The sequence below is a fragment of the Oryx dammah genome, unplaced genomic scaffold (assembly GCF_014754425.2).
Source record: "Oryx dammah isolate SB20612 unplaced genomic scaffold, SCBI_Odam_1.1 HiC_scaffold_8, whole genome shotgun sequence".
NCBI lineage: Eukaryota > Metazoa > Chordata > Mammalia > Artiodactyla > Bovidae > Oryx > Oryx dammah.
The window spans coordinates 21,626,514-21,653,897 of NW_024070192.1; the positions used below are offsets into that span (position 1 = coordinate 21,626,514).

General features: G+C 52.9%; 1 protein-coding gene across 2 annotated transcripts; it reads left to right on the forward strand.

Annotated features, from left to right (window-relative positions):
- Positions 1-833: 833 nt before the first annotated feature.
- TNS4 (tensin 4) lies at positions 834-24,661 on the forward strand. Of its 2 annotated transcripts, XM_040245426.1 has the most exons (14): positions 834-917; positions 4,874-5,402; positions 11,919-12,342; positions 13,420-13,844; positions 16,336-16,422; positions 16,752-16,869; positions 18,282-18,382; positions 18,475-18,552; positions 19,726-19,797; positions 20,676-20,844; positions 21,635-21,703; positions 21,959-21,985; positions 22,451-22,556; positions 23,688-24,661. In XM_040245426.1, the coding sequence occupies exons 2-14, from the start codon at positions 4,964-4,966 to the stop codon at positions 23,718-23,720; spliced, it is 2,148 nt and encodes a 715-aa protein (XP_040101360.1). In that variant the 5' UTR covers positions 834-917; positions 4,874-4,963; the 3' UTR covers positions 23,721-24,661. The 2 variants fall into 2 exon arrangements, with proteins under 2 accessions (XP_040101360.1, XP_040101359.1); XM_040245425.1 differs by lacking the exon at positions 23,688-24,661 and having other exon boundaries at positions 22,451-22,977.
- Positions 24,662-27,384: the final 2,723 nt, after the last annotated feature.

Below are 27,384 nucleotides of genomic sequence, written 5' to 3' on the forward strand. Positions count from 1 at the left end.
CGGACCAACCTGCCCAGAGGGGACTCGGCTTTACCACAGTGCCCCTCCCCCACAAAGCCTGGATGCCCCCTCGCCACACTCTGGGATCCCTGACACAGAACAGGAAGTGAGCTGGAGCCAGGGAGAGGGGATGTCTGGACCTTTGGACTTTCTGCCATCACTCCACATGGAACTTCCACCAGAATGTGCACAGGGATAGTCCGTGAGTGAATAAATAAAGACCACCGTGGTGCTGAGCCCCCTCTCAAAGCCCTCCAGACATGCAGAGCCTCTTCTCGTTGAGTTAGAAGCCTATTCCCAGACTAAGATAAAAAGACAAGATCTGTGCCCAGCGTGAGTCCCAGCAGGCCCCTACCCGGTACCTGTCGCAGTATGACCCAGCTCAGAGAGCACAGAAGGGGCCTGTGGGAAGGGTCTCCTGCCCCTAGGCATCCTGCTCCCCAAAAGCCAAGGCTTCTCTCTCTGCTAGCTCTGCCAACCAACCCTCTGTCCCTTCCCTGGCTGGCACTCAGGTGACGGGAACGCCTACAGCACTCTTGGTTCCAAGAAGCCCCTGTCCAAGCAGAGGTTCCCCTGAGCACTCAGCACTCAGGGAGGAAAGAGGATGCTTAAGAGCTTCTCACACACACTCACACACCGGGCTCCAGTGCCCACCAAGGCCAGGCTTCCCTTCCCTGCCTGTGCCAGCCCCACCTGAGCTGGTCCAGACAGGCGGGTGGGGCCTGTGGGCTGTCAGGCCACGTGTAGGGCTGGCGAGGAGGAGGGAGGGCGGGCTTGGCCGGCTGCTCTTAAGGCGGGGCTGGAGGTGAAGGGCACCTCCCTTTACTCCTCACCTGGGCTCTGACCAACAGCCTCACTTCGTCTGTCCCAGGAGCCAAGAGTGAAGGCAGGAGCGTCTTGCTCACCCTGGACAACAGGTAGGTGCCTTTACTCTTCAAGGAGAAAAGAGGAGGCTCAGCCCCTTCAGCCAGCCCTTGTCCCCAGTTTTCCTCCTCTCCTGGGGCTCAGAGTGAAGGTGGAGACAGATAAGATGGTCCCAGGACTACAGACTCAAGTTCTGCACTTTGAGGGAACTAAATCTGTAGCCCTCAGTGTACAGATGAGAGAACCAGGATCTGGGGAGGGGAAAGGGTTTGCCCAGGGTCCTGAGACGTGGGAAGGGAATGGACCCAGAACCTCGCCTCCTGCCTGCCAGCCCAGAGCCCTTGGGGCCTGGCCATCAGCGGCCCCCCACCCCATGCTGGGTCATTCAGAGGCCACCAGGAATCCTGGAGTGGGAGGGAGAGGGTGGGCAGAGCACAGGTAGGGAAAGGTCTTCACTGGCCCTGCGGGTCCCTGTCTACTGTCCCAGGTCTGCTTCACCAGGTCTGGGTGGGGACCAGGGGACGAACAGAAGCCACTCTTCCAGCAGGGAGGTGGGGAGGGGATTGGGCTAGTGAGGTGAGGCACTCTGGGGGACACTTGTCCCCCGCTCTGCCACCCTCTCCCTCCACTCCCCTGGGCTTGTAGGAGGGAAAGAGTGAGCCAGAAGAAGAAGCTGGCAATGAAACTGACAAGGGGATTTGCCCAGGAATCAGGATCCCCCTGCCTCCAGAGCCCTTGAGAACAAAGAAGGAGATTTGAGTCCCATGGGTGAGCAGGACCTATAAATAAGACTGAGTTGGCTGGAGCCCTCCATACCCACTACAGCCCCCCAACATGCACACTCAGAGTGCTGAGCCCAGGGGTCCTCCCTTCACCTTTTGAGCAGGAAGGAAAGAACTAGAGACGTGTGCTGGTGGGGACAAAAGGAAGAGTGTCCAGGAATAAAGGAGGGAGACCAGCCCCTGCCCTCAGAGGTCTGGTGGTGCTTTGGGGAGTGTCAAAAGTGAGAGGACTTAAAGAAAATCCCAAGGGGCTGCCTAAACTTTGCTCAATCTCAGGCCTGTCCCACTGGGTTCTAGAATCCCAGAAGGGGCAGAGAGAGGTGAAATGGATCTTAAATCTATGAAACAGTGGCACGGAGTTCCACTGTGGGTGTTGTGAGTTGTATGACCTCAGGAAAGTCCCTTAACCTCTCCAGCCCCACTGTAAGAGTATTTTCTTTAAAGAACCATTGAGAAAACAAAATGAGTACATTCTAAGTGTTTGTTACAATTGCATTCCCATTATACAGGTGGGACAACTGAAGCCCAGAGAAGAAAGGGCACTTGCCCCGGGTGGCATAAAAGCAGATTCCAAATCAGTAGGCAGACATCCTGGATCCTAGTCCTGGGGGAGCAACCAGGTACCCAGCGGACTCCCCAGAGACCATAACCCCAGGTCCTCTTTGAGGCACAGCCAGAAAACCTTCAGGGTGTGCAGAGATCCTGCCCCGACAAACCCAGGGCGCTTGGAGCCAAAGCTCCATGTCCTTAGCTGCCCCCAGAAAGGCGCTTGAAGGCCCGTTCCTTGTTCCCTTTCACTGCCATTTATAGACACGCTTCCCGAGCCTAACATGTGCCTGCCCCCTCCAGGATCTGGCCAAAGAGAAGTCTGACAGCAGGTCTAGCAGGAGCTTTGGGCAACTCACAGTCCCTCCCTGGACCTCAGGTGTTTCTCTGCATTTGAACTCCATGTGATATAAGGAGTTAAAGGTCTAAAGTCCAGGCCTGAGTTTAAAACCCAGCTCTACCACTTTTCTGGATGTATGGCCGACACAGATTTCTTAACCTCACTGAATCTCAGTATCTTCATCTGTAAAATGGACTGGTAATAGGGGTGCAGTACTTCCTAGGGTTATGAGAGGATTACAAGAGTTATCATAGGGAAAGTCAGTGCCTGACACATGGTGAGTTCTCAGTAAATGGGAGCTATTATTTATTATTAGAAGGCATTATATTCTATATAAGCCCTGATTTCTAAGTAGTATTTAGAATTGTCCGATAGCTTTCACAAGCAGTATCTCACTGGTTCCACACCACCACCTGGGAGGATATATAGCAGGAATTCTTATTCCCATCTCACAGATGAGGAAACTGAGGGTCAGAGTGACTCCTTAGACTCCTTAAGGAACTGTTTGAACTGGGGTTTGAATTCAAATATCCAGACTCCGAAGTCTGCATTCATTTCGTTTGTCCCAGACTGGTCTCAATGACTTTTCCAAGACTGAGGTCTAACTCTAAAGCAGAACGTAATAGAGGTATCTTGGAAAAAGAGAAAAGTGGAGTTGGGGAGTGCTAGGGGCAGGAGGAAGGTGAAGCTCAGGGCAGGCCGTTGTAGCACAACCAGCCTGTCCCAGCTCCTTGCAGTTTTCTTGGCAGCCTCTGTTTTGGAACCTCTTACCTCCTGTAAGAAACTGCTATCATGTAGCATTAAGGCTAAACAACGGGAAGAACTTCCCACAGTCAGGAAGCTTGGGACGTCTCTTTCCCAGATGAGCCCCCAGGGAGTGAATATCATCTGATGATGTCACTCCTAAGCTCTAAACTATTCTGTGGCTCTCCATTGCCCTCAGGGTTGAGTCAGCACTACCCAACCCAGCCTGCAAGGCTCTGCAGGGTCTGACCAGCCCGCCTCCCCAACCCCAACCTCCCCTCCATTCACCCTAGGTTCTCTCTGTTTCCCAGATGCTCAATAACGTCTTGTGATCTCCTCGGTCCATCAGGCCTCTGAATACACCCACCTCCTTACCCCTACCTGGTGCGCCCAGCCAGCTCCTGTTTTTCGTCCTTGTCTTCCTTTACATGTCCCTTTCTCCAGGAAGTCCTCCCTGGCCTCCCCCACTCCCTGGCCTGCCCCTCTCCCGTTCCCTGTGCCCACTGAGTCCCTTCTGCCTCCCCTCCTCCCCGATGATACTGTTGTGATTGCTCACCTGCTTGCCTGTCTGTTTCACCAACTGGCCCACGCTGAGTACCAGCTAAATGCGGGGGCCCTGACATCACACAGCTGGGGTCCAATCCTACTCTTGACACCCGCTGGCCTGATGACCTTGGGCAAGTTACTTACCTCTTTATGTCTCAGTTCTCCCATTATAAAATGGGATAATAATAGCATCTACTTCATAGGGTTGTTAAGAGGATTTTAAAAGGTTTTATACACCAGAGCCTAGGTACATATAATTATTCAATGAATATTAGCTGTGTTGTGCTGTGCTAAGTCACTTTAGCTGTGTCTGACTCTTTGCGACCCCATGAACTCCTCTGTCCGTGGGATTTCCCAGGCAAAAATACTGGAGTGGGTTGCCATGCCCTCTTCTGGGTGATCTTACCGACACAGGGATCTAGCCTGAGTCTCTTACATCTCCAGCATTGGCAAGTGGGTTCTTTACCACTACCACCTCCTGGGAATCTAGATTTTAGCTATTATTTATTTTAAAAGTAAGGCTGGAACATAGTAGGTAACCATCAAACATCTATTGCGGTTATTTTATTTATCTATCACTTGCATACTGTATATTATGTACTAGGCAAGTTCTAAGTATGAAAGTGAAAGTGAAAGTGAAGTCGTGTCCAACTCTTTGCGACCCCATGGACTGTAGCCTACCAGGCTCCTCTGTCCATGGGATTTTCCAGGCAATAGTACTGGAGTGGATTGCCATTTCCTTCTCCAGGGATCTTCACAAACCAGGGATTGAACCCTGGTCTCCCACATTGTAGACAGACACTTTACCGTCTGAGCCACCAGGGAAGTCCTCTCATTCTATAGATGAGGAAACCAAGGCACAGAGAAGTTAATTAACTTCCCCAACATTGCACAGCTAGTAACTGGTGGAGCCAGGATGTAAACCCCAGGCAGTCTGGCTCCAGCAGCCATGCTTTTAAATGAGTGAATAAATATGCCTTTGTTTAGGGGGAGAGGAGGCAGAGGTTTCATCTACAGAAATTACTCAGTTCCCACCCCTGGCTTCTTTCAGGTCCCAGGAGCTCCCGGTTGACAAGTGACAACTGTGGGATGTGAGTCTGGCTGGAAGCCAGAGGTAAACTGCCAAGTCACTGCCCTCAACATGTCACAGGTGATGTCCAGCCCCCTGCTGGCAGGAAGCCCCACAGTCGGCTTGGCTCCCTGTGAGGAACCCAGGAGGGCCCTGCACCCAGCCCCCAGCCCCAGCCTGCCGCCACAGTGTCCCTACTACACCACGGAAGGCTGGAGAGCGCAGGCCCTGATGGCCCCCATGCCCTGCAAGGGGCCCCTTGGCAGGCTCCAGCCAGCCCCACAGGCTGGAGCCAATGCCAGCTGCCTCCTGCAGGCCCCAGGGGAGGAGGTCTCAGGGTCTCAGGAGGACCTTGACTCCTACATTGACTTCTCACTGGAGAGCCTCAACCAGATGATTCTGGAGTTGGACCCCACCTTCCAGCTGCTTCCTCCAGGGCCTGGTGGCCCCGAGGCCCAGCCCACCCAGAGCACTACCTTGAGAAAGAAGAAAGAAGAGCCTGAAGCCTTGGGTAAGGAACTGGGGCACAGTGCTGGGAAGAGGACTTGGGGACCAGTCCTTATGAGGAAGGGGTTTTCTATCAAATCAGAGGAACACAGAACATTGTCCTGTTGGGGAGTGCTGTGCATCTCTAAACAAGTGTTCTTAACCTCTCTTTCCTCTGCTCTATACAAGGGATAAATATAAGTAGTCCTCACTGTCCAATTCTATTTGGTTCTTGAGTTTGGAAAGTGATGGATACCTGTTTTATGTAAGTTCTCAAGAATTAAAATAAGCTGATACAGGTAAGAATACTATACAATGCCATGCATATAAATAAGAGCTCGATAAATGTGTGGTCCCTGAGTCTTAGTCTTCTGGGGTGTCTCTCTTTAGGTTCTAACTTGGTCCCCTGAAATTTTTATAGGAATAGTATTTTCACCTCACCAGTAACAATAGATGTAAATACCTTCAAGTATAGACATAGTAAAATAATTAGAAAATGAGGAATTTTTGAGTATTTGTTATTTCTGTTTTTAATATGTCATTACGTTGTAAATGTATATAGTTTACTCTTTAGTAATGCCTAAAGCATCAAACTATATTAACTTACAATGTTTACATCATTTAGCAACCAGCTGAAAAAAATCTTGAAAATTTAACAATCAGCTTTTTTGAGCTAGTTCAAGCCAACTCCAAGATACTACCACGTCTACAATTGTCCAGAAATCTCTGCATCTGGCTTTAGTTTCCCAAAGAGTTTCAAGTATACATTGAGGATGAGGATCACAGAGCAGCAGCCCCATTAGACAGGCTGGAAGACTGAGGCCTCCAGGGGTTTAAACAATCAGTGTAGGCTAGGGGATACAGGGAGGATTAGAGATGGGATCCAGGAGAATTTCTGCTTATTGAGCATTTATCATTCTATCCAGGCACTTGTGTGTTGAGTAGTTAATAATTGAGCCTTTGATGATAATAATTTGATCCCTCCAATCCACCTCCAAGAGATGAATATTTTATCCTCATTTTACAAATGAAAAGACTTGGTTGATGGACTTGAGTGAGAAGCCAGTGTAGCCTTATCACTGGAGTCAGGCAAACCTTACACAAGCTGCTTATACTTCTTTGTGTCTCAGATTCTTCTTCTGTAAAATAGAGATGAGTTTTCACCTCAAAGGGTATTGCAAGGATTAAAAGGAATAACATTTGATGGGCATTTATCACAAATCCTGGGACACTATAGGTCATGATCGGCAGTGGCTGTTTATAGTCAACACTGGATTTGCATTTAGGACCAGCTCCAAGACAGTGTCAGACCCTGGGGTGGAGGTGAGCCCAGCACCCAGGTCCTCTGGCACTTGGGTTCCTGGCCTCTAGCCGGCCTTCTGCTCCTGCCCCCAGAGCATTGCCTGCCAGGCCTGTTAAATGAACCACCTCCATCCCTCAACAGTCTTTTGCTTCTTTAGGCCAGTCGTGGGCATGTCTCTGCAGGAAAGATAACTTGGGCCTAATTATCACTGGCAGGAGCAAGCCCAGGACTTTAATGCTCATGCCCCAAGGCAGGGCTTCCATGCATTCAAGGCCAACTAGGGTGAGAGCAGTCTCTGGGTAGCGTGCACATGTTTGGGGTTGGGGTGTTGACAACAGGGCCCTTCCTCCAAGGTACCGATGGGCAGTAATCAGCTCTTTCAGATGCCCTAGGCACAACCTGCTCTTGTGAGGATGTGACCACCAGACTCTTGGCAGCAGGGGGCGCCAGAGGGCAGCAGTGGTCCCAGGGTCCTGATGAAGCCACCTAGCTCCCCTTGCGGAGAACGCAATGGCACCTCACTCCAGTATTCTTGCCTGGAAAATCCCATGGACGGAGGAGGCTGGTAGGCTGCAGCCCATGGGGTCGCTAAGAGTCGGACACGACTGAGCAACTTCACTTTCACTTTTCACTTTCATGCATTGGAGAAGGAAACAGCAACCCACTCCAGTGTTCTTGCCTGGAGAATCCCAAGGATGATGGAGCCTGATGGGCTGCCATCTATGGGGTCGCACAGAGTCGGACACGACTGAAGCGACTTAGCAGCAGCTCCCCTTGATGGAATTTCTAAAACTCCTCTCCTCTTACTGCTGCCTGAACACCAGTGATGCCTGGGAGCTCACTGCCTCCTAGGATATCCAGAAGGTCAGCTCTCTGTTGCAAGTTCTCTGCCATCACAAGAATAGTGAGAACCTGCCTGTCACTGTGGTGACTGCACCTCTCTCCCCAGACCCTCCCCTCAGACCACTGCTCCTGGTGACAAAGCTCTCACCGGCCCACAGCCCCTCAGTGAGTTTTCCCCCTGCCAAATGTATCCAGTGTGTAGGGCCCCTCTGTTTGCACGCCCACTCATCCTACTTTTGGCGTGTTGAGTGGAATATGTTCTGTAATTGTGATGCTAGCAGACGTTCACAGCTTCTCTTTGTCCCAACTTGGCAGAATCAAAAGTTAAATATTGGCTATCCTATATCGATCCCTCCCTTAAAAATGTATAGAGGGATTTCTGTAAGCATGATCCCAGCGTCTACCCTGGGAAGAAAATAGTGGAAACCTCATTTACAGATGAGAAGACTGAAGCTCAGGGAGAAGAAGTGATGGCCACAGTCACACAGCTAGTGAGTGGTAGGTCAGCTCAAAGCCCAGGCCTCTGGGCTCCAAAGTCCATATTGTAACTTTTGTTTCTTCCTCGGAGCAAGTTTTCTTCCCTCCAGGGCTTCACTGAGTTTACACCGCACCCCCTCCTCCAGTTTATCTACTTCTGCCTCTTGCTGACCTTCCTTCAGATTAACCAGAGGCGGGCCAGGGGTGGCATGGTAGTGGGGAGCAGGCATGTATCTACCACCCCCAGGGAACACAGCTTCTAGAAGCAAACACCATATCCCCTCCTCTGCCAGCCCTCCCCATCTTTGGAACAGGCCTCCATTTTATTTTCCAGAATTTCTGCCAGGCAAGGCAGTTTGCCAATCCTGAGTGAAGGGTGTTTAATAACCGTCTGTCCGCCCCCTACCCACACAGGCCCCCCTCCACCCACCTGGCCTGGTACTGGCGCCTGCATCCACCCAGCACTGCTCAGACTTGCCCCACGGGCCTGTAAACAGCAACTGCAAGCAGGTGATGGGGCAGGGGCTCTGCCACCCCAGCCACATCCACCTCAAGGCCAGGCTACAGCAGCAGGAGTGACTCACAGCTCCAGGACTCCTCCCTCCCTTCCTGCTCAAGTCTGCTTGCTCTTTCTCGGTCCCTCAGCTAGGCCTTTGGTCTCTCTTCACCAGGCCGGGAGACCCTCCCTCCCCAAAGCCGCTGAGCACCTACTTTTGGGCAAGGCCTTGGCAAAGGGTCCCAAGGAGCCTGTCTCCGTGGAAGAGCTCCCTGCATAGACATCATAGGAGCAGGGATCAGTTTCCTCGACCCTTTCTGTAACATTATTCATGTATTTGTTTGGCTGCTCCTAGTTGCAGCTTGCCAGACCTTCGATCTCCACTGCGGCATACGGGATCTTTAACTGTGGCCTGTGGGATCTAGGGCCCTGCATCGTGAGCGTGGAGTCTTAGCTACTGGACCACCGGGGGAATCCCTCCTCAACCCTTCTGAGCCTTGACTTTTCATCTGACATGGAATTAAGAATGTTTCCTACCTCATTCAAGTTGCCATGAGGGTTAAATGAGCTAACACAGGTAATATGCCTATGGCAGTGCTAGCCCACAATGCTCAGTAAATACCAGCCTTTGTTTTCAAAGGTGCAATAAATCTTAGCTCTACCCTTACATTTCTCCGAGCCTCAGTTTCCTGCACTGTAAAAGCAGTGCCTGTTGGCACTGGGCATAAGGGCAGTCTTGAGGTCTGAGAGGATTATGAGCATAAACACTGTGAAAGTGAAAGTGTTAGTCACTCAGCCATGTCTGACTCTTTGTGAACCCATGGACGACCAGGCTCCTCTGTCCATGGAATTCTCCAGGCAAGAATATTGGAGTGGGTACCCATTCCCTTCTCCAGGGGATCTTCCTAACCCAGGAATCAAACCCGGGTCTCCTTCATTGCAGGCAGATTCTTTACCATCTGAGCCACCAGGGAAGGCCATAAATAATATAAAAACCTATTTTAAAAAAAAAAAGTCGTGCTTGCCAACCTTGCAGAAGAATCTACCCCATTCCAAAACTTCCCTTTCAGAGCCCACGATACATTGTACCAAATATTCTCTCTCCCTCATCAGTGAGACCCCCACCTTAGCCAGAGTATTAGCCAGCTGGCCAGTACTGTCCCCCAAAAGCAGACGGGCAGGAGACGCTCTTTGAAGCCCACCATGGGCCAGGCTCCAGGCTCCATTCATCAGTGTATCTCATCCTTACCAGAATCTTGGGAGGTAGGTTTTAGATCCTCACTTTACAGATGAGGAAACTGAGGCTCAGAGCAGTTAGGAAAATTACCTGATGATTCTTGGCGGGAAAGTGGTAAAGCCTAGACTCACACCTAGGTTTGTTTGTCGACAAAGCCAGGCCTGTTCCTCCACCCCCTGGGACAGCATGCCCAGGTTGACCTGCCAGCCTCCCCCCTCCATCTGATGCAATCCTCCACCCCTACCCAGCCCAAGCAGGCTCCGACAGAGGCAGTAACCATGAGCAGGGCCAAAAGTTCCTAGCCCAGAGCGGACTGGGGCAGGCAGGGACTTCAAGGGTGGTGAGGGGGGACAGCGCATGCACCAGAGCCCAAGGGGGTGGGAGGCTGGCAGATGGGAGTTAAAGGTACAATTTCCCACTGACTCTGCCCTAGTCTTCATCCTGGGAAGCCAGAGGCAGGACTCACGACCCTCTAGAAGGGAGCAGCTCAATAAAGCCCTTCGTTCACTTCCTTTCCCAGAACAGCACCAAGAACAGCTCCCCTCCCCCAAGTCAGGAGGAGAGGGCGCCCTACTCCAGGGAGGAACAAGAGTCCTAGGTGCCCCCACTAGGGAATGAAAGAGCATCAGAGTGAGTCAGCAGCCTCGGGTGCTAAGAGTCTACAGCTCAGTAAGGCAGGCAAGCCCTGCCCCCAGGGAGTTCTCGCGCGCAAGTGAACCCTAACACTGACTTGTCAAACTCCAAGGTGCACCCAGCTCCCCTGATGTTGCTAAAATGCAAATTCTGATTCAGTAGGCCTAGGGCGGAGCCGGAGATTCTGCACAGTCTTCCAGCTCCCTGGTGAAGGAGTGCTGCAGGGCCAGGGACCACAGCGGTGCAGTCCAGTGCACAGTGAGAACACCTAGGGAGCTAAGCTAACACTCTGAGGCCTGGGCCCACCCCTGGAGGTTCTGATCTAATTGGCACCAGATGGAGCCTGAGTTTTGGGACTTTTCGAAGCTCATCTGATAACTCTAGCGTGCAACCAAGCTTGAGAATCCCTGCCTCCATTGCAGGCACAGACATAGAAACCGCTTTCACCGGCCTGAGTAATAGAGGCATCTCAAGATGTGACCGGTGCAGTCATTCCGGCTGGGGAGTGGAACACACATGAAAGAGAGGATCTCTCAGTTTTAAAGGCCTTACTATGTGCCAGACACTGGGCTGTGCCGCCTACATTCATCTCAGTTCATCCTTCCTATAACACCAAGAGGCTGGGTATAGCCACCCAATTCTACAGGCCTGGAAACTGAGGCTCTAGATGGTCAAGCCACTTGGCCAGGCTCTCAGAGAGCAAGGGGCAGAGCCAGATTTGAAACCCAGATTTGTCTGACTCCAAAGCCCGTGTTCGTGTCACAGTCCCTCTCCACCCACGGGCAGTTGTCACAGAGAGGGTGACATTGAAACTGGTCCCTGAAGGGGAAGCTGGAGGCTGATCCTGATTCCAACAGACATCTCCCTGGCTTCAGTTTCCTCATCTGTATAAGAAAGGGTGGTGGTCCAGTGGCTAAGACTCCACACTTCCACTGCAGGTTACATGGGCTTGATCCCTGGTTGGGGCATTAAGATCCTACATGCCGTGGGGCACAGCCAAAAATTTAAAATATATGAGTGCTAAGTCGCTTCAGTCATGTCCCACTCTTTGTGACCCCAAGGACTGTAGCCTGCCAGCCTTCTCTGTCCACAGGATTCCCCAGGCAAGAATACGGGAGTGGGTTGCTGTGCCCTCCTCCAGGGGATCTTCCCAACCCAAGGGTTGAACCCATGTCGCTTAATGTCTTCAGCATTGGCAAGAAGGTTCTTTACCACGAGCACCATCTAGGAAACCCGCATATACATGGGCTTCCCTGGTACCTCAGACTGTAAAAACTCTGCCTGCAATGCGGGACACCTGGACATAGCAACCACTCCAGTGTTCTTGCCTGGAGAAGTTCCCATGGACTGTAGCCCACTAGGCTCCTCTGGTGGGCTACAGTTCATGGGGTCGCAAAGAGTCGGACACGACTGAATGACTAAGCAGAGCACAGCTCAGCTCATCACTCTCTAAGAAAGAAGAGACCAGATGGTCTTGAGGACTCTTCCAGCATTCTTGTTCTGCGAGTCCAAGCTCCCAGGTTTCACCAATGCTCTGCTTCTCTCCCCAAAGATATAAAGTACATCGAGGTGACCTCCACCAGGTCAAGGTGCCACGATGGCCCGCGGAGCTGCTGCAGCCCATCTGTCACCCCACCCTTCGGCTCCCCACGCACTGGCGGCCTCCTCCTTTCCAGAGACCTCCCCCGAGAGACTCGAAGCAGCAGCGAGAGCCTCATCTTCTCCGGGAGCCAGGGCAGGGGGCACCAGCACCCCGCTCCCCTCTCGGCAGCTCCCTCCTCTCACCCCCCAACATCTCCTAGCATCTCCATTCCTGGCATGGGGAGCAAGGCCTCAGGCCCCCACGGCTTGGGCTCCCCACTGGTGGCTTCCCCAAGCTTGGAGAAGGGGCTGGGGGGCCAGGGCCCACAGCTGAGCAGCAGAGTCTCCATGTTGTCAGGCAGCCCAGCGTCTGATGTCAGCTATGTGTTTGGAAGGTAGGTAACTCCCACTACAGCTTCTGATGTTGCCTTCATCACACACACACACACACACACACACACACACACACACACATCCTAAATCAGACATCCCGCTCTTTCTGAGCAAAATCTGGGACTGTACCAAAAATAAAAATGAATGTTCTCTTTCATGCCATTTGGCTCTCAAGCTTTCCTCAAGCATTTAGAATATCATTCAATATAGGAAAATCTTGACTTCTATTTACCTCCTGGGAAAAGAGCTACTGCATTAATGAGGCTCACCTGTATCCTGTCCAGCCCTCCTACAGCCCATCTGTAGGAAGATTAAAAAAAAAAAAACCTAACAAACAGAATATAAACAGAATCGAGGGTCAGGGAAAAGCCTCCTTCATCTTTGTTCCTGGCAAAACCTAGCAGGAAGGAAGCAAACCTGGCGGGGCATTATTTATAATCACCCCAGCCCAGATCTCTGTAGGCTTCTGAGTAGAGCCACACACTCACCCATCTTGCCCTGGAAGACCAAACCACAGGACCTCTGTCCCCCATACCAACTCCAAAGCCACTGTGCCCAGGCAGTCCCTGGCAAGGAGACTGGGATTCCACAGCCATGCGTTGGCATGGGCCTCTGAGCTCAGGGAGAAGCCTGGCTGGCTGCAGAGCTGGCCTCTTTCTCTTCCTCCAGCTGGAGAATTCCCTCTGCATCAGTTATGGACATAGTCCAGCCCAGGTCCAGCCTGTGTGCCGGACTCTTGGGAATGCTTGGGGTTGGGGGTTAGGGAGGATGGCTGGTATGACAACTCAGTTGGATCGCCTGGAAGGCAGAGGGAACAGAGTCCCTTGCAGGGGGCACCCCATTGGCTACTTTAATTGACCACAGACCCTACATTGCAGGTACACTCCTATATCCTTCAGTATCCCTTAGGGCTCAGATGGGCTCTGGGGACGGGGTGGGGGCAGATGGGTGAAGTGTACAGTTCTCTGACCAAAGCCAAGGGCACCTACATCACTAAATTCCAGAGCCCAGCTCTGGCTCCAGACAGTCCACTCCCACCTCCTAACACTCTGCCTTTCTGCTGCTCTCTCCCCTCACAGCAGCCAGTCCCTCCTCCACTCCAGCATCTCCAGCCATCAGTCATCTTCTAGATCCTTGGAAAGCCCCACCAGCTCTTCCTCCAGCCTCCACAGCCTTGGTCCAGTGTCCCTGTATACAAGAACCAGTGACCTCCAGGTCCCCAGTAATGGCACCCCAAGCATGGGCCAGCCCAAAGCAACCCACTCCCCACCACTGGCCAAGGAACATGCCAGCAGCTGCCCACCATCCATCACTAACTCCATGGTGGACATACCCATCGTGCTGATCAATGGTTTCCCAGAGCCAGGATCTCCCCCATCCCAAAGGATCCCAGGACCCCAGGACTTTGTCCACCCTGGGGCTACTTCTTCCAGCATGCCCTGTCCAGCCACCAGGAGCCACAGCCAGACCCTGCCAGAAGCCCCTCCCACTGTATCCCCGGAGGGTAAGTTGTAAACCAATCAATACCTCACGCTTTGTAAGGTTTGGCTAATGGAGAACAGGCAAAGCACCAATGTGTTTCCTCAAGAGCAGGTCAATACATTGATTAAGTACCTACTGTGTGCCAAGCACTGTGCCACTTAATAGGGACACAGTCTAGAAAGAGAGGGGGAAAACCCAAAGGGTTACTGCAGAGTAGGATAAACACAGAAGTAAAGAGATTTCCTGAGTCTTGTGAAGCTACAGAGAGAGTGAGCCTTTTTACCTGGAGAAGTGTGGAGGCCAAAAAGTGGATCAAAAGTTCATGGCCAGAGCAGGAGAGGAAGGGCTGCCTCAGCAGAGGGAACAGCCAGGCCAGAGGTACGAAGGTATGGAAGCACATGGCATGTTTAGGAAATGACAGGGATGTTGGGTGCAGGGTGAGGTCATTGGGGGTAATTTGGGGCCAGATTGGGAAAGACCATGAACACCAAGCTGAAGAGTAAACTTTACCCTTTAGGGACCAGGAGATCCACAGTTCAGTTCAGTTCAGTCACTCAGTTGTGTCTGACTCTTTGCGACCCCATGAATTGCAGCACGCCAGGCCTCCCTGTCCATCACCAGCTCCCACACTTCACCCAAACTCTTGTCCATCGAGTCAGTGATGCCATCCAGGCATCTCATCCTCTGTCGTCCCCTTCTCCTCCTGCCCCCAACCCCTCCCAGCATCAGAGTCTTTTCCAATGAGTCAACTCTTCGCATGAGGTGGCCAAACTATTGGAATTTCAGCTTTAGCATCAGTCCTTCCAAAGAACACCCAGGACTGATCTACCCTCAGAGACTCTCAAACCGGAGAGTGATGGACTCAGAGGCGCATGCTCAATCCATCACGCTGGCAGCTGCGCGGCAGATGAATTGCAGGGCCTGGCCTGGCAGGGAGAGCAGTTTTTATTTGGTTCTGTTTGGGTTTTCATCACGAAGTGGTCCAGGGCGAGGCAGAGGGTGGAGGAGAGTGGACAGAGCCAGGAGACCCTCAGGATATGGAAGCAGCAGGCTGGGTGACTAACCCGGGAGAGGGAGAGTCAGTCCTAACTCTGACGTTGGCAGATGACGAACACAGACAGGGGCAAGACAGGGTAACGGAGACAATGCATTCCAATTCAGACAGCTAAAAACCACAAAACAGCAACCACCCTCCTCCCTGTAGTCAGGAACTGCAGGCATCCAAAAAGAACAAAGCCAACCAGAGCCCAAAGCAGTAAACACAGGCTTACCCTTAGCACCCTGGGGTACCTCTCTCCCAGGAGCAGAGCCCCCCACTGAGCCCCAAGGACAGGAGGCCTGCTTGCCTGTGGCTCAGTCATCTCCTTCCCGGGCTCTCAGCCCTCACGTGGCCACAGACATCAAGGTACTCCTGGGGGGTGTGAAATGGTCACTCTAGCCCGCTGCTCGCTCCCACCCACGAAGCCATGTCAAAGAGAAAATGAGGTGACAAGTATGCCTTTGAACATTTTCCTAGGACAAATCGTTTGCAGATATCAGTACATTGCTTATAATGAGTTATTCTCAACTGGCAGTAACGCACCTTTTCAAGATGCCGAAACTGAGAACCACTGCTCTCCGCCTTTGTTGTCGTTCAGCCACTATGTCGAGTCCACCTCTTTGTGACCCCATGAATCACAGCCAGGCTTCCTTGCCCTTCACTGTCTCCCGGATTTTGCTCAGACTCATGTCCATTGAGTCGGTGATGCCATCCAACCATTAAGGACCCAGGGAAATGGTGGTGGCGGGGGTGGGTGCATTTTCACATCTCAAAGAGCACATTTATTTGGCCTGGTGATATCCCCATCCAGTGTTGGTGATTCCCGGATAATCACACATTATCCCTGGGATCTTAGCAAATTCCACAAACTATTCTCGGCAAGATTCAGTTTCATTTCCGAGTTGTTGGAGCATTACAGACCCTCACAGGAGTTTTGGTTCACTCAGTTACCTCTGGGTTTCAGGAGGGAAAGAGCCGTCTCAGATCAGAATCCGACTCCATCTCTGGACTCCTGGATGCTCTTCTGCCCATATCTGCTGTCTTCCTTTCCTTTCTCCTTTCCTTCATTTTCTTTTGCAAACTGAATATGCCCACCACCACCAAGAAACTCATAGGATTATTAAAGGGGAAGAAAAATGTGAAGTCAAGCAAATGATGCATCTCAGAGTCTTTTATTTATCCCCTGTTTCTGTCTCTACTGCATAATATTCCATTTGAGAAACTGTTTCTCATTGAATTGAGTTTTTAATCTGTTTGTTTGTGATCCATTACCAAGGATACAAGGGTAGACTCCTAGATGGCAAAAAGCCCTGGGATTCTTCTGATAGTCTTTGCCCCTTTAGGGAGCTGGAGATATAATGGAATAGGGATAGAGGAGGATGGGTTGAATGGGACCACTGGGCAGAGAAAGGGGAGGGTCTCTCAGTTTCCCTCTATCTGGCCTACAGGGTTCTCCTTCTCTGTCTGTCTCCAGGTCCTGCCAGCGACATGCAACCCACCATGAAGTTTGTGATGGACACATCTAAATACTGGTTTAAGCCAAGCATCTCCCGAGAGCAAGGTAAAAGGAAGCCCCGATTCAGGGACTGAGCGACCCAGGAATCAGGTCTGGGTCCCGGAACCCTGCATCGGGCAGATAGGGCCCTGGGTTCATGTAGAGGAGGGAATGGAATGGCAAATTGCAAGTCCAGGGAAGGGGGTGTGCTGTGAACCCCATGACCCAAGGAAATAAAGACTGTAGCAGGAACAGTGGAGGTTAGACAACAGAAAGGACTTCCTGGGGCCCAAAGGCAATTCTGTACCATTGGCTCTATGAGGACCCAATTGGGCTGAGGAAGGGAGGGTGTCCCAGTGGGGTGGTGACTGTCTCTGACTCAAAGATTGTTCCAGCCATCGAGCTGCTGACGAAGGAAGAGCCGGGGGCTTTCATCGTGCGGGACAGTTCTTCATACCGGGGCTCCTTCGGCCTTGCCCTGAAGGTGCAGGAGGCCCCCACACCTGCCCAGAGCCAGCCAGGTAGACTGTCTGTGTATTCGATCAAGGCCTCTTAGAGGCACCTGGGTGTGGTGGGTTCCAGTCCCAGCTCTGCCACTCACTTGCAGGGTGACCTTGGGCCATTCACATAATGACTCCTGGGAGGATGGACCTTGGTCTCCCAGCACTGAGGCTCCCCAAGTCCCCAGACTCCTTGCTCTACCCTCCGGTGGGAAGAAGAGGAGGGTCCCAGCCCCACTCCAGCCTGCTCTCTTCTGGTATCCACCTCTGTCCAGACCAGCTTTCTCACAAAGGAATGTAATGGAGTAATAACATGTGAAAACGAGACCCTTTTGGTTTGGTCTGTTTTTCTCAAATAAGAAGTAACTAGTAACATTTTATATCAAGTTTATAAAGTTTGATTTTTTTCTCCATGAATTCAATTTATTTTTATTAAGTACATACTGGGTTTTATGAGCTTCCCCAGTGGCTCAGTGGTAAAGAATCTACCTGCAATGCAGGAGACGTAGAGACCTGTGTTCAATCCCTAGGTTGGGAAGATCCCCTGGAATAGGAAATGGCAACCCACTCCCAGTATTCTTGCCTGAAAAATTCCACGGACAGAGGAGCCTAGTGGGCTACAGTCCATGGGGTCGAAAAGAGTTGGAAACAACAGAGTGACTAAACAGCAATGGCGTGTGCGCTAGCTTAGCCCCTGTGGTCTTGCACACACCCTACCCCAGACGCTGTCCAAGGCACCAGTGAAACCTCATTGAGGACAGAGACAGGAACAGACCATTGCATTACAGGGGTCCTGGGCCACAGCCCTTCATCAGAGGCCCAGGATTGTAGCTCTTACACAAGGAATGGATAAGGGAACTGACAACTCCCAGAGGGAGTTAATGACCCCTGAGCCAACAAGTAATAGAGCAAGAGGATAAAAACCCCAAGTCCACATTCTCTACACCACACCTCTCTGTTCAAATAAGAAAGTGACCTCCGGGCAGCGTTAGTTATCAAGGAAGCCCTGCCAAGGAGTCCAAAGAAATCAGGAAGCTGTAGGCTGGTGGAGAAGAGGCCAGGGGTGTGGTCCCCCCTCCCAAGGCCAGCCTGGCGCCAGCAGGGGCCATCTGATGGAGAATAATAGCACCTGGGAGGGAGGAAGTAGGGGGGGCGGGAGACCCAGCCCAAGAATTACTGAAACCAAGGGCAAGGGCTCCTGAAAAAAGGATTGCACGTGTGCATACTAAGTCACTCAGTTGTGTCCTACTGGACACAGAAGGCTTGGAGCAAAAATGTTGTCGGCACCTCCTTCATGGGAGACCTTGAGGATAGGATACCTATCTGTAGTCCCACCCAGAGGCAGGGGGATGGACAAGTTAACCTCTGGATGGACTGGAAGAGGCAGGTCAGGAAACAGTTTGCGCTTCCATCCACACACTTTCTCCGACCAGGCGAGGACAGCAGTGGCCTCATCCGCCACTTCCTCATCGAGTCTTCCGCCAAAGGGGTGCATCTCAAAGGAGCAGACGAGGAGCCCTACTTCGGTGAGCTGAGCCTCTCCAGCCCTCAGGCCCCTTCCAGGCAGGGTAGGTGGCCTGGGGAAGGCTCCTGATGCACGGCTTCTGCTTCCTCACAGGGAGCCTGTCTGCCTTCGTGTGCCAGCACTCCATCATGGCCCTGGCCCTGCCCTGCAAACTCATCATCCCGCAGAAAGGTGGGCTGGGGCTCCGCGCCTGTTCCTTCTCAGGGGGTCACCTCTCACCTTTCTTAGGGATCATGTTAGTGTCCCAGTGAAGACTGCATGCTCTGGAGTCTGTCCACATCCCCACCTCCTAGCTATGAGCGTCTGAGAAGGTCAAACTCACTGAGCCTGTTTCCTCATCTATGAAATGGGCACAGTTAGCATCACACCTACTTCTAGGCTGGGTGGGGGGTGAAATGAAAAATCTCAGGCAAGGCTTTTGGCACAAGGCCTGGTGCTGAGTTGATGTTTGAGACATAGAAACTCTGTTTCAGAGAGGAGAAAATAAGCATAAATCTGCCCATTCGGCCAGGTTTGGTTTTTACTTCCAGGTCCAACATTTACTGGGTGTCCCCTCCTCCATTCACATCTCACTCCAACCCTGTGAAGTAGTCATTGCCGGTGCTGTCCCCATTTCACAGATAAGAAAAGGAAGGATTGAATCTGAACCCAAGTCTCCCTTACTATCTTGTTCCAAAGTGTTCAGGGAGCTAACAGAGCACAAAGGTACAGACAGCTGTTTCATGAAACTCAAGGAAGAGGATTATAAGAACAAAGAAATGATCAATGGGTGAAACTTGGGGAGAAAGAAAGATAAACAAGGAAGATTCGAGGCATTAAGTAACTTCCCCAAGGGCACAGAGTCAAACCTCCAGCCCAAGTCAGGGAGCCCTCTCCAGAGCTTACAGCCCAGCACAACACCAGGTGCCCCCACCTCTCAGGGTGTGCAGGAGAGCTGGGGGGCTTCAGGGAGAGGAGTCAAGGCCAAGGGAGCCCCAGGTGTAGTGATGGTGAGAGCCTCCCTGTTTTCTGCAAAAAAAAAAAAAAAAGCCTGGGTTTGGGGCAGGGTCTGAAAGAAGCAGGAGGTCAGAGGCCTCTGAGGCCAGGTCACTGCTGCAGTCCAGGGGCTGGAGGCGGGAGGGGCAAGAAGGGATCAAAAAGCTTGCCAGCTAGGCTTTAGGGGAGCCCAGGGCAGCTCCGATTGCCTAATTACAGGAATCACACCTGGTTTCTCAGCCAAGTCACTTGCTGAAGGTGGGGGCGGAGGTGGGACCCATTTGAAGGGCTGAATGAAGCCTGTTCCTAGGATGGGGGTTCACTGACTGCACCCCACCCCTGGGGGCCTGTTCCTTTGCTTTGGCTCAGAATTGGGAGGTGGAGACGGAGCCTCGGACCCCTCTGCAGATGGCCAGACCTCCTGTATGAAGAAATCTGCGGGTGAGTGGGGGGCAGGGTTGGGGGAAGGCTTGGCTGTGCCCCGCCCCAGGGCACCTCCCAGCCCTGTGCAGGCACACGCAGGTCCACACGTGTTTCTCATTGCAGCTTTATTTCTCCATCTTTAACAAGGTGCCACATTCTTCCCTCTGCCTGTAAACCAGGAGATGAGAGGCTGAGGGCAGCAGGCCAGGAGGAAGAGGGGCAGGAGAGGAAGGGCGGGCGTGGTGAGGCTTAGAGCACATCCCGCATACAGGGAGCACACATGGATGAGCTAGGTTCTCTCTGGGTCTGAAGGGCCTGGCCCCAGAGAGGGCATCCTCCGTGGAGTGTCAGGTCTGGGTCCTGGGGGCGGTTTATATGGGAAGGGTCACTTTTCATCACATCCAAGGGCCAGGCACGGGTCAGCAGTTGGGTGACTGACAGCTCCTATTCTGTGTCCCAAGCACAAAGGCCCCCTCCCCATTCCTGTCTCCTCTCTCTTCTCTCAGCAAGGAGCCAGGGCCCTGGGGTTGGGGGTGGGGGGTAGGGGTGGGGGCAGCACTAGCCATGGGACAGAAGGAAGGTTTGCCTGGACGCCCCTATACACAGGGCAACATCCCCTCCTTGCCTCCTTCTGGAGGGCCAGAGGCCAGAGCAAAGCAAATAACAGACGACCCCAAAGGCCTCTGGGGTTAGCCCCAGATTTCAGTCACCCACACAGTCCCTACCCACCCGCCTGATGGCTCAAAGAGGAAGCCTGCTAGAGTCCCCAAACAGGATGGCACCCCTATTCCCCAGTTCTGCGCAGAGGGACAGCAGGGCCTTGGTGACCTCCACTCACCCAGTGGATTCTGGCAGGGCCCCAAAATAGTATCTGTACCCCCTCCCCGACCCCCCAGGTTGCCATGCCCTGTACCTGAGCTCTGTGAGCGTGGAGACCCTGAGCGGCGCCCTGGCCGTGGAGAAGGCCATCTCGGCCACCTTGGAGAGGGATGTCCTCCCCACGCCCACCGTGGTCCACTTCAAAGTCACCGAGCAGGGCATTACCCTGACTGACGTCCAGAGGAAGTAAGGGACTTCCCTTGTCCTGGGGCTGCGGGGCTGGGCAGGGTGAGCTGGAGGGGATGGCTGAGGTGGCTGTGGAGCAGTGGTGGAGCTGGAGTTCAGGCTCCTGAACCCAATGAGGTCAGTGATGTGCTGAGTGACTCCAGACAAGTTCTTTGCCTTCTCTGGGTCTCAGTGCAATGACTTCCTTCTGAAGGCCCTCTTCATCGTGACTGATGGATTTGGAATTAACAACAGCCATTGGCCACTGATTAAATCTGTATCCACTGATGGAACAGCTCCTGTAGGCCAGACTCTGGCTGACCAGTGAGATCGCTCCTTCCCAGGCTCAGGGATTCAGTCCAGCAAGATCCTGGCCCTGGGCTGGAGGAATAAGAGATGACCAGCCATAACTGCGTGCTTAGTCACTTCAGTTGTGTCCGACTCTTTGTGACCCCATGGACTGTAGCCCACCAGGCTCTTCTGTCCATGGGCTTCTCCAGACAAGAATACTGGAGTGGGTTGCCATGCCCTCCTCCAGCAATTTCTACCCTCAAATCATTAAATGACACAGTGGGCGATTGGGTGGGTTGGTAGAAAACCCCAATACATAGGACACAAGGCAGATGACCTTCATGAAAGGAGAGAAATACAAACACATGCCCAGGTCCAGCAGTGAAAAGGTCACAGCAGGCTGTCAGGGGTCATGCAACTAGGAGGCTCTTGGAGGACAGGAAGCTGGAGATAATGGAGGTGGGCCAAGACACTGCAACGGGCTCTCACCAGCTCCCCTTCCCTTCTCACCTCTTCCCAGGGTGTTTTTCCGGCGCCATTACCCCCTTGCCACCCTCCGATTCTGTGGCATGGATCCCGAGCAACGGAAGTAAGTTCAAGTCTGGGCCAGACTGAAAAGGCCAGCCAGGGTCTAGCTGCCCGCTGACTCTGGGACTGGGGTCCCAGACAGAGCCTCTGAAGCTCAAGGGGTGAGGAGCAACAGAATGAAGGGAGGGGAGCACAGGGGATAGAGGAAACACAGCTGGCCATTATCGGCTTCTGCCACCCCGCGGGGCTCAGCCGGAGTTCTGTAAAATGGAGCGGAGAATCGGTACCCAGGACTGTCTTTGTTCCTCTCCCACAGGTGGCAGAAATACTGCAAGCCCTCTCGGTAAGGCCTTCCTGTCCACTCAGTCAGTCACCATGAGAGGTTTCCCTGGGGCAGGGCCCGGACCCAACACGGGGAGGGAGTCATGCTGACCTTAAGAGCCCATGGGTTTGCTGAGAGCACAGGCCCTGGCCCTCTGGGAGTCACCAGTCTGAATGAGGCGGACAGGAGCCTGGGAGCCCCATCTTCTCGGGGAGGCACAGGCTTTAGTCTGGAGGGACCCTCCAGTCTGCTGGGGAATACACAGGTCCCCCATTCCAAAGGAGAGAAACCCAGATCTTAAACTCAGGGATCTCCCAGTCTGACGGAGGAGGCACGTCCTCTCCCTAGGAGAGCTCCCATCATGACAAGGTGCTGGGCTGGGGAAGGGCAGGAAGGAGGTGCTGGGCTGGGGAAGGGCTGAGTTCCCCAGCTCCCAGTCTCCTGCCTCCCTGGGCTCTCCTCACCCCGGCTCTCCTCTCCCATCAGGATCTTTGGGTTTGTGGCCAAGAGCCAGACTGAGTCCCAGGAGAATGTGTGCCACCTCTTTGCGGAGTATGACACGCTCCAGCCAGCCTCGCAGGTCATCAGTCTGGTGGGTGCTCTGCTGCAGGACCCAGAAAGGATGTAGGGGAGGGAGCTTCCTGTGTGCCTTCCCAGACATCCCAAAGGGCTTGCTCAGGATCCTCCCTCTGCCCTGAGCAAGAAGCCTCTTACCACACTGATGGACCAATCCACTGGACTGGAGGAGAACGGTACCAAGTTGAAACCCTTGAACTCACTATGACCTTCACAGCGACCTTCATCCAGACCCCCTTCCCTCCCGGGGTTCAGTCTCTTCAGCCTTAAAGGAGCAGGACTTTCCTGGTGGTCCAGTGGTTAAGAATCTGCCTGCCAATGCAGGGGACAGGGGTTCAACCCCTGGTCAGGGAAGATTTCACATGCCATGGAGAAACTAAACCCGTCCTCTGCACATACAGAGCCCAAGCTTTAGAGCCTGTGCTCTGCAACAAGAGAGGCCACTGCAGTGAGAAGCTCGCACACCGCAACCAGAGAGTAGCCCCTGCTCGCCACAGCTAGAGAAAGCCCGCGCACAGCAATGAAGACCCAGTGCAGCCAAAGACAAATAAATAAATGTTTTAAAAGAATACTTTAAAAAAAAAAAGAGGCAACAGGATCAGCTGTTCGTCTCACACATCTGTGGGTATCTTGACAAGCTCCCTGTGATTCTGAAGCAGACCCACATCTGAGACCCCCACATGAAAATAACCTCTGAAGACTCCTGACTCTGTCAGTCTGGACACTACCAACATAGCAGCTTGAGCTAGAGACCTGTGACCCTCATTTCATGGCAAACAGTAGGTGCTGGGTAGGGACCCAAGGGCCGTGGCCAAAGGCTGGCCTGAAAGCAGGTGGTCGGCAAGGACTGAGGACCAAAGGGGGCCTCCCCGGTGGTTCAACAGTAAAGAATCCACCTACAATGCAGAAGACGCAGGTTCGATTCCTGGGTCAGGAAGACCCAGGAAGGAAGGCATGGCAATCCACTCCAGTATCCTTGCCTGGAGAATCCCATGGACAGGGGAGCCTGGTGGGCTACAGTCCATAGGGTCGCAAAGAATCAGACACAACTGAAGCGAGTTAGCACACAAGCACGCACGCACAAGGACCAAAGGAGGGATGGACTGACTCTTTCCCTCATCTGTTCCTTTCCCCATTTCCTTGACAGCTTCTTGAGCTGCTATTCCCAGGACAGAGCTAGATCTGCCTGTCCTGGATTCTACAGGCCAACGTGGCCATGGTTGTTCGGCAGGTAAGCACGTGGGAACTTGCCCTCATGGTCAAAAAAGATGATCCAGCTGTCCTTAAGATCTTGAAGTCTAGTCCCCTCCATTGAAAATGAGCATCAGTTCCATCTCTTCTTTCAACTTCTCATAAGCAAGAGTGTCACGGCTGCCCTACGGCTACTTGTGTCACCCAGACCCGGAGGTGGGGACAGTGAGAGCCCCTGCTTGCTAGAATAGACACGAGGGCCAGCTCTCTGGTTCTGCCTCAGCCCCAACCTTGCTAGTTCTACACACACACACACACACACACACACACACACACACGCCGCCCTGTACAGTGCTGAGGCGGCAACTGGCCTCATAGCCACATGAGGGCAGCAGAGAGTCAAGAATGCAAACAGGCAGCTACCCGCCCCCCCCACCCTCGCCAAACCAAGAGGCTTGGGGAAGTGGGCGGTCTTTCCCGCCCTACCTCCACCAAGACCCTCAAGAAGTTTGAACTGTTTGTCTAGCAGACCTGGGGACCTAAGGAAACCACGCTATGAGAATGCAAGACGAGGCTCAAGGAAGAAGCCCACTTTTGCTCTATGAAAGACCAATGCCTGCCCCCGCCCAGCTGGGGGCCCTGCCAGAGAATCATTATCTTTGGCCAAAGTTGGGCCTGAAGGGTTATTATTTCAACCCAGGAAACCAAACCAGACTGAAGCGGTCCTGGGCTGGCAGGACTGGCTGAGACTAGCCCACCCAGCCTGTGGTCAGGCACTGCCCCACCCTGGAGACTACAGAATCTGGACAAGGTTCTCAAGGTCACAGTGCCCAAGTTCTCAAGGTCACAGAGCGCCCCTCTCTCCCATATATCTGTGGATGCCTTGTAGCTCCCCTCATGGAAAATAAAGTGTCTGTCTTTGCACAAGAATTGGTCCTGAGACATTCAGGGCTGTCCACTCAGAGATGGAAACCTGAGCAAAAAAGGGGACCTGGCTGGGCCGGTGGCAGCTGGTCTGAGAGATAACCACATGTGCCACACCCCTCTCGCAGGCCCTGGCCATGGCAGGACAGCCTCCACCAGCTTCCACTTCATAAACCTTTGCTTAAACTCTTCTGTGTCCCCCCATGTGTCCGACACACCCGTTTTCCTTCTTCCCAACCTCTTTCCTGCCACTGTGGCAGGAAGATAGGAGGCCCGGGCTCTCTTGTGCATGCCAGGGCCTGAGGTGAGTACGTGTGACATCCCTGCCAGCTTCCAGGGTCTCACTCGGGCTCCCAAAGCCTGGGGAGAGGCAGGTGAAACATGGACAGCTCAAGTCTGGAAGAGTCTGTGAATCCAGATGAGCCCCAAGCTACCAGCCCAACTCTGGCGACCTGAACAATGGCCCATCATTCATCCTGGATCTGTCTCAGTCCTGGGGTAACGCCCCACTCCCAGCCCTCTCCAGGCCTGCTGCAGCTCGGGATTCAAGAAGGGCAGGCCATAGCAAGTGGTACAAGAGGGGCTGCAGGGGCACCCCTTTCCTGCAGAGCCTTGGAAAGGGGCGAGCCACTGGTTCTGCTCAGGCTGTGTGACCCATGGCAAAGGCTGCCTGGAGGAAGTGGAGAGACCTCCCAATGCACTTGAACCACCCACCACTGAGGAGCCCCTGCTGCCTCTTCCACTGCCCAACTGTGGTTCCAGAAGGGCCTCCTCTCAGCCCCTTCCCGGCCACAGACTGAGTCCACCAGAGGTAACGACCTCTACTGCATTTACGTAGTTTATCTTTCCTCCAGGAAGATTTAATAGAGCACTTGACTTTTGCTGATGGGCAGAGCTGCCAGCTCAGCAAGAGCAGAAGGGAGGAGGGACAACCACCAAGGCAGGAATCGAGAAGCGAGGGGTCTTTATACCCAGGCAAGGATATCCAGGAGTTTTCTCTGCAGCAGGTTCCAGGCCTTCCAGTCCTGGGTCTTAAGCCTTCCCCAGTGTCATATCTCTCAATGTTCCATCCCACCCCATCACCTTCTCCTTGTTCTCTCTACACACATACACCATCCCTCACTGCCCCCTCCCAGTGTCTCTCTCCATCCTCACCTTTCTCCTCATCGTACTGTCAGCAGAGGTTCCTGTGCCAGACGCCCAGTGAGGCCAAACAAGTTGAAACATTAAAGTTTGGAGCAAAGAAGGGATTTACTGCAGAGCCATGAAAGGAGATGGGTGCCTCATGCCCTAAAAAGCCCAGAGTGCCCTGAAGGGTCTCAGCAAAGAATTTTTAAAAGATGGATGAGGCGAGAGGGGCAGGGTATGTAATCAGTTCATGCACAAGTCTCTGATTGGCTGATGGTGAGAGAACAGGGTGATGTCACAAAGGTTAACTTTATCAGTCTTTAGGCTCCAGGAGGTCTGGGGCTGTGTGCTCATCGTCATCAAGTAGTTAATATCTTCCGTCTGGTGGGGGGCTCCCACATCTGTAAACTTAAGAAGGGTACATCAAATACTGTTATCTACGTACTTCAGAGAAGAGCTAAAGCAGAGATTAGGGAAGAACGCCTGTCTTGGGAAGGCCCCAGGGTCCAACTCCATTTCAATGCCTTCTCCACCCACCCACACCCAGACCTGTCCTCTCCCCCTTTACAGAAAAGCCCTGCCTCTTACTCTTGTCCCATTTAATCCCCACTCCCCTCTGTCTCACATGGCTGGACCCACAGCAAAGCCCAGCTGCTGCTGGAGTTGATGGGAAAGGAGGATGGCAGCCCCGCCCCCTGTGCCACAGCTGCTGCTGCTACTGCTAAGTCGCTTCAGTCGTGTCCAACTCTGTGCAACCCCACAGACGGCAGCCCACCAGGCTCTGCCATCCCTGGGATTCTCCAGGCAAGAACACTGGAGTGGGTTGCCATTTCCTTTTCCAATGCAGGAAAGTGAAAAGTTAAAGTGAAGTCGCTCAGTCATGTCTCACATTTCACGACCCCATGGACTGCAGCCTACCAGGCTCCTCTGTCCATGGGATTTTCCAGGCAAGAGTATTGGAGTGGGGTGCCACTGACCTTTTCTCAAAACCCAGATTCCCAAGTCCCCTGACCCGTGCCTCCACTCTGACTACTAGAGCAAACTCCCCAGAGAGCTGAAACACCCTCAGCCCTATCTCCTCTGACCAGCCACCTCCCCCATACTCATCTCCCCCAGGAGGCTCAAGCAGCTCACCTCTGCTCTTTCATCTTCATCCTCAACCACCCTATTCCCACCCCACTATCTGCCACCTCCTACTCCTGTCCTTAACTCTCATGCCATCCAATAGGCTGAGAGCTTAGAACCAGAGCAGGGCTTAGGGTGGGGGTGGGGGTTGCTAAAGGCCCCCAGCCTAGAAGTCAGTACCTTGAATTCATGCATTAATGTCTCCTGGCGGCATGCTTTGCTCATGTGATCCAAGAAAGTAGATAAATATAACACTGTTATAATGAAGGTTATAAGTGTCACACAAGGCTGGCAGGAAGGATACAAACAGGAAAGATAAACTTTCCCTCTAGGGAGAATGAGGGCAATGTTACCGAGGTGGTAACAGTTGAGTTAGGTCTTCAAGGATAAGTAGCTTAACAGCAAAAGAGGGGGGAACCTAACTTTTGCTGGGGTTGGGGGGGGGTGTTCTATGTGCTAAGTGCAATGTGAAGCAC

What these genes read in the sequence shown, in the direction of transcription:
- TNS4 (XM_040245425.1), top strand. Translation starts at nt 4,964, where the DNA reads ATGTCACAGGTGATGTCCAGCCCCCTGCTGGCAGGAAGCCCCACAGTC. An exon ending in CTGACTGACGTCCAGAGGAA is followed by an intron (nt 20,845 to 21,634) that starts GTAAGGGACTTC and finishes ACCTCTTCCCAG; the next exon opens with GGTGTTTTTCCGGCGCCATT. An exon ending in AAATACTGCAAGCCCTCTCG is followed by an intron (nt 21,986 to 22,450) that starts GTAAGGCCTTCC and finishes CTCTCCCATCAG; the next exon opens with GATCTTTGGGTTTGTGGCCA.